This window comes from Gobio gobio (assembly GCF_949357685.1).
Source record: "Gobio gobio genome assembly, chromosome: 16".
In the NCBI taxonomy this organism is placed as follows: domain Eukaryota; kingdom Metazoa; phylum Chordata; class Actinopteri; order Cypriniformes; family Gobionidae; genus Gobio; species Gobio gobio.
The window spans coordinates 53,698,885-53,711,384 of NC_137109.1; the positions used below are offsets into that span (position 1 = coordinate 53,698,885).

A 12,500-nucleotide genomic window follows, 5' to 3' on the forward strand; every position below is an offset into this window, starting at 1 on the left:
GCAGGCAGCCGCGCGTCACGTGACTGAGCTCGTTCAAAAGGGAAACCTCCTAAATAAACGCATATCCTATTTATTAATCTATTTTTATAGTCTATGATGGGAACACATGTTCGGATACTACTTTGTTTTAGTAATGTATTCTCATGTTGAAAATAATAAAGCTAAAACTAAATATAAATATATATTTATATAGGCTAAAGCTAAAAACTAAACGAATTATAATTATAGCCTATAATATGAATAAACTTTTGGACGCCATGAGCAAAACGTGTCGGGTTCAGAATTGTGTATTTCAATCTTTTGTACTTCATTTGAAGTGAAAGTGTCATTAATCATCATCATATCCAAAACATTAATGACGCGTTTAATGTATTATCCGTTCCATAAACGGTTCCTGGAGGATTTATCCCAATCATTATTTGCCGATTTATTTTTTTTATCCTTTAAAATTACACGGCGATCTGAATATAAAGACTCGAACTAACAAAGAGCAAGTGTGTGTGCGTTTCTATTGTTCAGACACGCTCTTTGGGGAGGTGTGTGTGTGTGTGTGTGTGTGTGTGTGTGTGTGTGTGTGTGTGTGTGTGTGTGTGTGTGTGTGTGTGTGTGTGTGTGTGTGTGTGTGTGTGTGTGTGTGTGTGTGTGTGTGTGTGTGTGTGTGTGTGTGTGTGTGCGCGCGATCATCCCGGGACAAAGAGAGCCGCGCTCCGCCGAGAGGCTGCAGATCCGCCGTTCCTCCTCCTCGCGTTACCGCGGCTCGAGCTCCACCGGCGCGGACCCGCGTGTGTGTGAAGATGCTGAAGCTGGTGTGTGTGTGTGTGCTCGCGCTGTGGGGCGCGGCGGGCGGCGCGAGGAGCTGCGGGGAGTCACGCCGGGTTTACGGGGAGAAGCACAGTCTGGACACCGCGCCGCACGCGCCCATCAGCGGTGAGAGACACACACACACACACACCAGCTCATGTGCTCGTGCTGTTGCTGAAGCTGAAACAAAGCTCATCTGTCCGTCAGTCACTTCGAGTCCAGAAAGAGTCAAAACACATTATGTGAAGTTGACAAAAGCATGCTGGATTGGGTTGTTTTATTCCCCTGGACTAAAACAACCCAACCGCTGGACTAAAACAACCCAACCGCTGGGCTAAAACAACCCAACCGCTGGGCTAAAACAACCCAACCGCTGGGCTAAAACAACCCATTCGCTGGACTAAAACAACCCAACCGCTGGGCTAAAACAACCCAACCGCTGGGCTAAAACAACCCATTCGCTGGACTAAAACAACCCTACCGCTGGACTAAAACAACCCATTCGCTGGACTAAAACAACCCAACCGCTGGGCTAAAACAACCCAACCGCTGGGCTAAAACAACCCATTCGCTGGACTAAAACAACCCAACCGCTGGGCTAAAACAACCCAACCGCTGGACTAAAACAACCCAACCGCTGGACTAAAACAACCCATTCGCTGGACTAAAACAACCCAACCGCTGGGCTAAAACAACCCATTCGCTGGACTAAAACAACCCTACCGCTGGACTAAAACAACCCATTCGCTGGACTAAAACAACCCAACCGCTGGGCTAAAACAACCCAACCGCTGGGCTAAAACAACCCATTCGCTGGACTAAAACAACCCAACCGCTGGACTAAAACAACCCAACCGCTGGGCTAAAACAACCCAACCGCTGGACTAAAACAACCCAACCGCTGGGCTAAAACAACCCAACCGCTGGGCTAAAACAACCCATTCGCTGGACTAAAACAACCCAACCGCTGGGCTAAAACAACCCAACCGCTGGGCTAAAACAACCCAACCGCTGGGCTAAAACAACCCATTCGCTGGACTAAAACAACCCAACCGCTGGGCTAAAACAACCCAACCGCTGGACTAAAACAACCCAACCGCTGGACTAAAACAACCCAACCGCTGGACTAAAACAACCCAACCGCTGGGCTAAAACAACCCAACCGCTGGGCTAAAACAACCCATTCGCTGGACTAAAACCGCTGGGCTAAAACAACCCAACCGCTGGACTAAAACAACCCATTCGCTGGACTAAAACCGCTGGGCTAAAACAACCCAACCGCTGGGCTAAAACAACCCAACCGCTGGACTAAAACAACCCAACCGCTGGGCTAAAACAACCCAACCGCTGGGCTAAAACAACCCAACCGCTGGACTAAAACAACCCAACCGCTGGGCTAAAACAACCCAACTGCTGGGCTAAAACAACCCATTCGCTAGACTAAAAAAACCAGACTGCTGGGCTAAAACAACCCAACCGCTGGGCTAAAACAACCCATTCGCTGGACTAAAACAACCCGATCACTGGGATAAAACAACCCATTCGCTGGGCTAAAACAACCCAACCGCTGGACTAAAACAACCCATTCGCTGGACTAAAACAACCCGATCACTGGGATAAAACAACCCATTCGCTGGACTAAAACAACCCATTCGCTGGACTAAAACAACCCATTCGCTGGACTAAAACAACCCACCCGCTGGACTAAAACAACCCAACCGCTGGGCTAAAACAACCCATTCGCTGGGCTAAAACAACCCAACCGCTGGGCTAAAACAACCCATTCTCTGGACTAAAACAACCCATTCGCTGGACTAAAACAACCCATTCGCTGGACTAAAACAACCCATTCGCTGGACTAAAACAACCCGATCACTGGGATAAAACAACCCATTCGCTGGGCTAAAACAACCCATTCGCTGGACTAAAACAACCCGACTGCTGGGCTAAAACAACACAACCGCTGGGCTAAAACAACCCATTCGCTGGACTAAAACAACCCGATCACTGGGATAAAACAACCCATTCGCTGGGCTAAAACAACCCATTCGCTGGACTAAAACAACCCGACTGCTGGGCTAAAACAACCCAACCGCTGGGCTAAAACAACCCATTCGCTGGACTAAAACAACCCAACCGCTGGGCTAAAACAACCCATTCGCTGGACTAAAACAACCCGACTGCTGGACTAAAACAACCCAACCGCTGGACTAAAACAACCCATTCGCTGGACTAAAACAACCCATTCGCTGGACTAAAACAACCCAACCGCTGGACTAAAACAACCCATTCGCTGGACTAAAACAACCCATTCGCTGGACTAAAACAACCCATTCGCTGGACTAAAACAACCCAACCGCTGGGCTAAAACAACCCATTCGCTGGACTAAAACAACCCAACCGCTGGGCTAAAACAACCCAACCGCTGGGCTAAAAACAACCCAACCGCTGGGCTAAAACAACCCAACCCCTGGACTAAAACAACCCAACCGCTGGGCTAAAACAACCCAACCCCTGGACTAAAACAACCCAACCCCTGGACTAAAACAACCCATTCGCTGGACTAAAACAACCCAACCGCTGGACTAAAGCAACCCGACTGCTGGACTAAAACAACCCGACTGCTGGACTAAAACAACCCAACCGCTGGACTAAAACAACCCATTCGCTGGACTAAAACAACCCATTCGCTGGACTAAAACAACCCAACCGCTGGACTAAAACAACCCATTCGCTGGACTAAAACAACTGGACTAAAACAACCCATTCGCTGGACTAAAACAACCCATTTGCTGGACTAAAACAACCCATTCGCTGGACTAAAACAACTGGACTAAAACAACCCATTCGCTGGACTAAAACAACCCATTTGCTGGACTAAAACAACCCATTCGCTGGACTAAAACAACTGGACTAAAACAACCCATTCGCTGGACTAAAACAACCCATTCGCTGGACTAAAACAACTGGACTAAAACAACCCATTCGCTGGACTAAAACAACTGGACTAAAACAACCCATTCGCTGGACTAAAACAACCCATTTGCTGGACTAAAACAACCCATTCGCTGGACTAAAACAACCCATTTGCTGGACTAAAACAACCCATTTGCTGGACTAAAACAACCCATTCGCTGGACTAAAACAACCCATTCGCTGGACTAAAACAACTGGACTAAAACAACCCATTCGCTGGACTAAAACAACCCATTTGCTGGACTAAAACAACCCATTTGCTGGACTAAAACAACCCATTCGCTGGACTAAAACAACCCATTCGCTGGACTAAAACAACCCATTCGCTGGGCTAAAACAACCCATTCGCTGGGCTAAAACAACCCATTCGCTGGGCTAAAACAACCCATTCGCTGGGCTAAAACAACCCATTCGCTGGGCTAAAAAAAAACGATCACTGGGATAAAACAACCCAACCGCTGGGTTTGTCCATTTTCAATGCACCTTGGGTTGTTTTTAACCCAGCATTTTTTAGAGTATACTATAGATATATTATATATATTAGGCCTAATTTAGTTTTGTATATACTTTGATTGATTGTATCTGTCTGATGATATGCAGATTTCTTTGATGTATTATGACAGAACTCTTTCGATGTGTGTGTGTGTGTGTGTGTGTGCGTGTGTGTGTGTGCGTGCGTGCGTGTGTGCGTGTGTGTGTGTGTGCGTGTGTGTGTGTGCGTGCGTGCGTGTGTGCGTGTGTGTGTGTGTGCGTGCGTGTGTGTGTGCGTGTGTGTGTGTGTGTGTGCGTGTGTGTGTGCGTGCGTGTGTGTGTGCGTGTGTGTGTGTGTGTGTGCGTGTGTGTGTGCGTGTGTGTGTGTGTGTGTGTGTGTGTGTGTGTGGCAGGTGAACACCTCCACCTGTGTCCTCAGGGCTACACCTGCTGCTCCAGTCTGATGGAGGACACACTGGCCCGCCGGAGTGAGGATGACTTCCTGTCTGCGGTCCAGGACTCCAGCCAGTTCCTGCTCACCACCTTCACACAGAGACACCGCAGGCTCGACGGTGAGGAGGGACGAGTGCTGTCTGTCTGTCTGTCTGTCTGTCTGTCTGTCCTGTGATGTAACACAGAGGCTCTGATGTCATGAATGTGTCTGTCTGTCCTGTGATGTAACACAGAGGCTGTGATGTCATGAATGTGCCTGTCTGTCTGTCTGTCTGTCCTGTGATGTAACACAGAGGCTGTGATGTCATGAATGTGCCTGTCTGTCTGTCCTGTGATGTAACACAGAGGCTGTGATGTCATGAATGTGCCTGTCTGTCTGTCCTGTGATGTAACACAGAGGCTGTGATGTCATGAATGTGTCTGTCTGTCTGTCTGTCCTGTGATGTAACACAGAGGCTGTGATGTCATGAATGTGTCTGTCTGTCTGTCTGTCCTGTGATGTAACACAGAGGCTGTGATGTCATGAATGTGTCTGTCTGTCTGTCTGTCCTGTGATGTAACACAGAGGCTGTGATGTCATGAATGTGCCTGTCTGTCTGTCCTGTGATGTAACACAGAGGCTGTGATGTCATGAATGTGTCTGTCTGTCCTGTGATGTAACACAGAGGCTGTGATGTCATGAATGTGCCTGTCTGTCTGTCCTGTGATGTAACACAGAGGCTGTGATGTCATGAATGTGTCTGTCTGTCTGTCTGTCCTGTGATGTAACACAAGAGGCTGTGATGTCATGAATGTGCCTGTCTGTCTGTCCTGTGATGTAACACAGAGGCTGTGATGTCATGAATGTGTCTGTCTGTCTGTCCTGTGATGTAACACAGAGGCTGTGATGTCATGAATGTGTCTGTCTGTCTGTCCTGTGATGTAACACAGAGGCTGTGATGTCATGAATGTGTCTGTCTGTCCTGTGATGTAACACAGAGGCTGTGATGTCATGAATGTGCCTGTCTGTCTGTCCTGTGATGTAACACAGAGGCTGTGATGTCATGAATGTGTCTGTCTGTCTGTCTGTCCTGTGATGTAACACAGAGGCTGTGATGTCATGAATGTGTCTGTCTGTCTGTCCTGTGATGTAACACAGAGGCTGTGATGTCATGAATGTGCCTGTCTGTCTGTCTGTCCTGTGATGTAACACAGAGGCTGTGATGTCATGGATGTGTCTGTCTGTCTGTCCTGTGATGTAACACAGAGGCTGTGATGTCATGAATGTGCCTGTCTGTCTGTCCTGTGATGTAACACAGAGGCTGTGATGTCATGAATGTGTCTGTCTGTCTGTCCTGTGATGTAACACAGAGGCTGTGATGTCATGAATGTGCCTGTCTGTCTGTCCTGTGATGTAACACAGAGGCTGTGATGTCATGAATGTGCCTGTCTGTCTGTCCTGTGATGTCCTACTCCTGCACTCACTCACATTGTCAACACCTCTCTTCACACCGGGACTTTCCCCACAGCATTTAAGCAGGCTCGGGTAACCCCACTGCTTAAGAAACCCTCTCTGAACCCAGCACTTTTAGAAAACTACAGACCGGTATCCCTTCTGCCTTTCATTGCAAAGACACTCGAGCGAGTTGTTTTTAACCAGCTCTCTACGTTTCTTGAACAGAACAACCTCCTGGATATCAACCAATCTGGCTTCAAAAGTGGCCACTCAACTGAGACTGCCCTGCTCTCGGTTACTGAAGCACTGAGACAGGCAAGAGCGGCTTCCAAATCCACAGTACTTATCTTACTGGATTTGTCTGCTGCTTTTGACACAGTTAACCACCAGATACTCCTGTCAACTCTCATGGAGATGGGCATCTCAGGAACTGCTCTCCAGTGGCTCAAGTCTTACCTCTCAGGTAGGTCCTTCAGAGTGTCATGGAGAGGTGAAGTGTCTAAGTCACATCATCTAGCCACTGGAGTTCCCCAGGGCTCAGTGCTTGGACCACTTCTCTTCTCCATCTACATGTCATCACTGGGAACTGTCATTCAGAAACATGGCTTTTCCTATCATTGCTACGCTGACGACACTCAACTCTACTTCTCATTTCAACCAGATGATCCCACGGTTGGTGGTCGTATCGCTGCCTGCCTAACAGACATTTCTGCCTGGATGAAGGAACATCACCTGCAACTCAACCTTCCAAAGACAGAACTGCTTGTGGTCTCAGCCAACCCAGCACTTCATCATAATCTCTCCATTCAGCTAGGATCATCAACCATAACTCCGTCCAGGACAGCCAGGAATCTTGGAGTTGTGATTGATGATCAGCTAAAATTCACTGACCACATTACTGCAACATCCCGGTCCTGCAGATTTGCGTTATACAATATTAGGAGGATCAGACCCTTCCTATCAGAGCAGGCCACACAACTCCTGGTCCAAGCTCTTGTTCTCTCCAGACTGGACTATTGTAATGCTCTTCTAGCGGGCCTTTCGGCATGCACTATCAAACCCTTGCAACTGATCCAGAATGCAGCGGCGAGGGTGATCTTTAACGAGCCGAAGAGAGCGCACGTCACGCCTCTCTTCATCAGTCTCCACTGGCTGCCAATAGCCGCTCGCATCAAATTCAAGTCACTGGTGCTCGCCTTCAAAGCAACCACTGGCTCTGCACCAATATACCTAAACTCGCTTGTTCAGACTTACACACCCTCCAGGAGCTTACGGTCTGCCAGTGAACGACGCCTTGTAGTGCCATACCAGAGAGGCATGAAATCACTCTCACGGACCTTTTCCTGGACTGCCCCCACCTGGTGGAATGACCTGCCTATCTCAATTCGAGCCGCCGAGTCTGTAGCCATTTTCAAAAAACGGCTAAAGACACGTCTTTTCCAGCAGCACCTAACCAATCAAGAATAGCACTTAACATTCCATTCGATTCATTTTCTGTCTGTCTAATTTATTTAAAAAAAAAAAAAAAAAAAAAAAAAAAAAAAAACTTGTGTGTTCTGTGTTAGATTAACTGAGACTTGTTACAGCACTTGCATACTGTAGCCCTTGACCGTTCTAGTTGCTTCTATTGCTCTCATTTGTAAGTCGCTTTGGATAAAAGCGTCTGCTAAATGACTAAATGTAAATGTAAATGTAATGTGATGTAACACAGAGGCTGTGATGTCATGAATGTGCCTGTCTGTCTGTCCTGTGATGTAACACAGAGGCTGTGATGTCATGAATGTGCCTGTCTGTCTGTCCTGTGATGTAACACAGAGGCTGTGATGTCATGAATGTGCCTGTCTGTCTGTCCTGTGATGTAACACAGAGGCTGTGATGTCATGAATGTGTCTGTCTGTCCTGTGATGTAACACAGAGGCTGTGATGTCATGAATGTGTCTGTCTGTCCTGTGATGTAACACAGAGGCTGTGATGTCATGAATGTGCCTGTCTGTCTGTCCTGTGATGTCATGAATGTGCCTGTCTGTCTGTCCTGTGATGTAACACAGAGGCTGTGATGTCATGAATGTGCCTGTCTGTCTGTCCTGTGATGTAACACAGAGGCTGTGATGTCATGAATGTGTCTGTCTGTCTGTCCTGTGATGTAACACAGAGGCTGTGATGTCATGAATGTGTCTGTCTGTCCTGTGATGTAACACAGAGGCTGTGATGTCATGAATGTGCCTGTCTGTCTGTCATGTGATGTCATGAATGTGCCTGTCTGTCTGTCCTGTGATGTAACACAGAGGCTGTGATGTCATGAATGTGTCTGTCTGTCTGTCTGTCCTGTGATGTAACACAGAGGCTGTGATGTCATGAATGTGCCTGTCTGTCTGTCCTGTGATGTAACACAGAGGCTGTGATGTCATGAATGTGCCTGTCTGTCTGTCCTGTGATGTCAGAGTTTTTCCGGGAGCTGCTGGATGTGGCGGAGAAGTCATTGAATGAGATGTTCACGCAGACGTACGGTCACCTGTACACACAGAACGCTCACCTGTTCCAGCAGCTGTTCACTGACCTGAGGCACTTCTACACGGGTCAGTACCACAGCACAGACCACGGCGATCTGTCTGTCTGATCTCTCTGATCTGTCTGATCTGTCTGATCTCTCTGTCTGATCTCTGTCTGATCTCTCTGATCTCTGTCTGATCTCTCTGTCTGTCTGTCTGATCTGTCTGTCTGATCTCTGTCTGATCTTATCTCTGTCTGATCTCTGTCTGGTCTCTGTCTGATCTCTGTCTGATCTCTCTGTCTGATCTCTGTCTGATTTCTGTCTGATCTCTCTGTCTGATCTCTCTGTCTGATCTCTCTGTCTGATCTCTCTGTCTGGTCTCTGTCTGGTCTCTGTCTGATCTCTGTCTGATCTCTCTGTCTGATCTCTCTGTCTGATTTCTGTCTGATCTCTCTGTCTGATCTCTCTGTCTGATCTCTCTGTCTGATCTCTCTGTCTGATCTCTGTCTGATCTCTCTGTCTGATCTCTCTGTCTGATTTTTGTCTGATCTCTCTGTCTGATCTCTCTGTCTGATCTCTCTGTCTGATCTCTCTGTCTGATCTCTCTGTCTGGTCTCTGTCTGGTCTCTGTCTGATCTCTCTGTCTGATCTCTCTGTATGATCTCTCTGTCTGATCTCTCTGTCTGATCTCTGTCTGATTTCTGTCTGATCTCTCTGTCTGATCTCTCTGTCTGATCTCTCTGTCTGGTCTCTGTCTGGTCTCTGTCTGATCTCTGTCTGATCTCTCTGTCTGATCTCTCTGTATGATCTCTCTGTCTGATCTCTCTGTCTGATCTCTGTCTGATTTCTGTCTGATCTCTCTGTCTGATCTCTCTGTCTGATCTCTCTGTCTGGTCTCTGTCTGGTCTCTGTCTGATCTCTGTCTGATCTCTCTGTCTGATCTCTCTGTCTGATCTCTCTGTCTGATCTCTCTGTCTGATCTCTGTCTGATTTCTGTCTGATCTCTCTGTCTGATCTCTCTGTCTGATCTCTGTCTGATCTCTCTGTCTGATCTCTGTCTGATCTCTCTGTCTGATCTCTCTGTCTGATATCTCTGTCTGATCTCTGTCTGATCTCTGTCTGATCTCTGTCTGATCTGTCTGTCTGATCTCTGTCTGATCTGTCTGTCTGATCTCTGTCTGATCTCTGTCTGATCTCTCTGTCTGATCTCTCTGTCTGATCTCTGTCTGATCTCTCTGTCTGATCTCTGTCTGATCTCTGTCTGATCTCTGTCTGATCTCTGTCTGATCTCTCTGTCTGATCTGTCGGTCTGATCTCTCTGTCTGATCTGTCTGTCTGATCTCTGTCTGATCTCTCTGTCTGATCTCTGTCTGATCTCTCTGTCTGATCTCTGTCTGATCTCTGTCTGATCTCTCTGTCTGATCTCTGTCTGATCTCTCTGTCTGATCTCTGTCTGATCTCTCTGTCTGATCTCTGTCTGATCTCTGTCTGATCTCTCTGTCTGATCTCTGTCTGATCTCTGTCTGATCTCTGTCTGATCTCTGTCTGATCTCTCTGTCTGATCTCTCTGTCTGATCTCTGTCTGATCTCTGTCTGATCTCTGTCTGATCTCTTTGTCTGATCTCTGTCTGATCTCTCTGTCTGATCTCTGTCTGATCTCTGTCTGATCTCTCTGTCTGATCTGTCGGTCTGATCTGTCTGTCTGATCTCTGTCTGATCTCTCTGTCTGATCTCTGTCTGATCTCTGTCTGATCTCTGTCTGATCTCTGTCTGATCTCTGTCTGATCTCTGTATGATCTCTCTGTCTGATCTCTGTCTGATCTCTCTGTCTGATCTCTGTCTGATCTCTGATCTGATCTCTGTCTGATCTCTCTGTCTGATCTCTGTCTGATCTCTGCCTGATCTCTGTCTGATCTCTGTCTGATCTCTCTGTCTGATCTCTGTCTGATCTCTGTCTGATCTCTGTCTGATCTCTCTGTCTGATCTGTCTGTCTGATCTCTGTCTGATCTCTCTGTCTGATCTCTCTGTCTGATCTCTCTGTCTGATCTCTGTCTGATCTCTCTGTCTGATCTGTCTGTCTGATCTCTCTGTCTGATCTCTGTCTGATCTCTGTCTGATATCTCTGTCTGATCTCTGTCTGATCTCTGTCTGATCTCTGTCTGATCTCTGTCTGATCTCTCTGTCTGATCTGTCTGTCTGATCTCTCTGTCTGATCTCTCTGTCTGATCTCTGTCTGATCTCTGTCTGATCTCTGTCTGATCTCTCTGTCTGATCTGATCTCTGTCTGATCTGATCTCTGTCTGATCTCTGTCTGATCTCTGTCTGATCTATCTGATCTCTGTCTGATCTCTCTGTCTGATCTCTCTGTCTGATCTGATCTCTGTCTAATCTCTGTCTGATCTCTCTGTCTGATCTGATCTCTGTCTAATCTCTGTCTGATCTCTCTGTCTGATCTGATCTCTGTCTAATCTCTGTCTGATCTCTCTGATCTCTCTGATCTCTGTCTGATCTGTCTCTCTGATCTGATCTCTCTGATCTGATCTCTCTGTCTGATCTCAGTCTGATCTCTGATCTGTCTGTCTCTCTGATCTGTCGATCTCAATGATCTGTCTGATCTGTCGATCTCTATGATCTGTCTGATCTGTCGATCTCTATGATCTGTCGATCTCTATGATCTGTCTGATCTGTCGATCTCTCTGATCTGTCTGATCTCTCTGATCTGTCGTTCTCTATGATCTGTCTGATCTGTCGATCTCTCTGATCTGTCTGATCTCTCTGATCTGTCGATCTCTATGATCTGTCCGATCTCTCTGGTCTCTCTGATCTGTCTGTCTCTCTGATCTGTCTGATCTCCCTCTGATCTGTCTGAACTCTCTCTGATCTGTCTGACCTGTCTGTCTGATCTCTCTCTGATCTGTCTGTCTGTAGGTGGCACAGTGAGTCTGTCTGAGGTTCTGTCTGCTCTCTCTGACCTGTCTGTCTGATCTCTCTGATCGGTCTGAACTCTCTCTGATCTGTCTGACCTGTCTGTCTGATCTCTCTGATCTCTCTCTGATCTGTCTGTCTGATCTGTCTAATCTCTCTGATCTGTCTGTCTCTCTGATCTGTCTGATCTCTCTGATCTGTCTGTCTCTCTGATCTGTCTGTCTCTCTGATCTGTCTGATCTCTCTGATCTGTCTGTCTCTCTGATCTGTCGATCTCTCTGATCTGTCTGATCTGTCTGTCTCTCTGATCTGTCTGATCTCTCTGATCTGTCTGATCTCTCTGATCTGTCTGTCTCTCTGATCTGTCTGATCTGTCTGTCTCTCTGATCTCTCTGATCTGTCTGTCTCTCTGATCTGTCTGATCTCTCTGATCTGTCTGTCTGTAGGTGGCACCGTGAGTCTGTCTGAGGTTCTGTCTGATCTCTGTCTGATCTCTGTCTGATCTGTCTGATCTGTCTGTCTGATCTCTCTGATCTGTCTGATCTCTGTCTGATCTGTCTGTCTGATCTCTCTGATCTGTCTGTCTGTAGGTGGCACCGTGAGTCTGTCTGAGGTTCTGTCTGATCTCTCTCTGATCTGTCTGATCTCTCTGATCTGTCTGTCTGTAGGTGGCACCGTGAGTCTGTCTGATCTCTGTCTGATCTCTGTCTGATCTGTCTGATCTGTCTGTCTGATCTCTCTGATCTGTCTGATCTCTGTCTGATCTGTCTGTCTGATCTCTCTGATCTGTCTGTCTGTAGGTGGCACCGTGAGTCTGTCTGAGGTTCTGTCTGATCTCTCTGATCTGTCTGATCTCTCTGATCTGTCTGATCTCTATGATCTGTCTGTCTGATCTGTCTGTCTGATCTCTCTGATCTGTCTGTCTGATCTCTCTGTCTGATCTCTCT

The 12,500-nt window shown here is 47.2% G+C and overlaps 1 protein-coding gene across 1 annotated transcript in view; it reads left to right on the forward strand.

Annotated features, from left to right (window-relative positions):
- Nucleotides 1-687: 687 nt before the first annotated feature.
- Nucleotides 688-12,500, forward strand: part of gpc2 (glypican 2) — a 27,365-nt gene continuing 15,552 nt past the window's right edge. Inside the window, exons 1-3 of the mRNA XM_079839027.1 lie at nt 688-927; nt 4,662-4,820; nt 8,578-8,712. Of these exons, the coding sequence (XP_079695153.1) occupies nt 795-927; nt 4,662-4,820; nt 8,578-8,712 (427 nt within the window). The 5' untranslated portion in view covers nt 688-794. The remainder of the gene's footprint in view (nt 928-4,661; nt 4,821-8,577; nt 8,713-12,500) is intronic.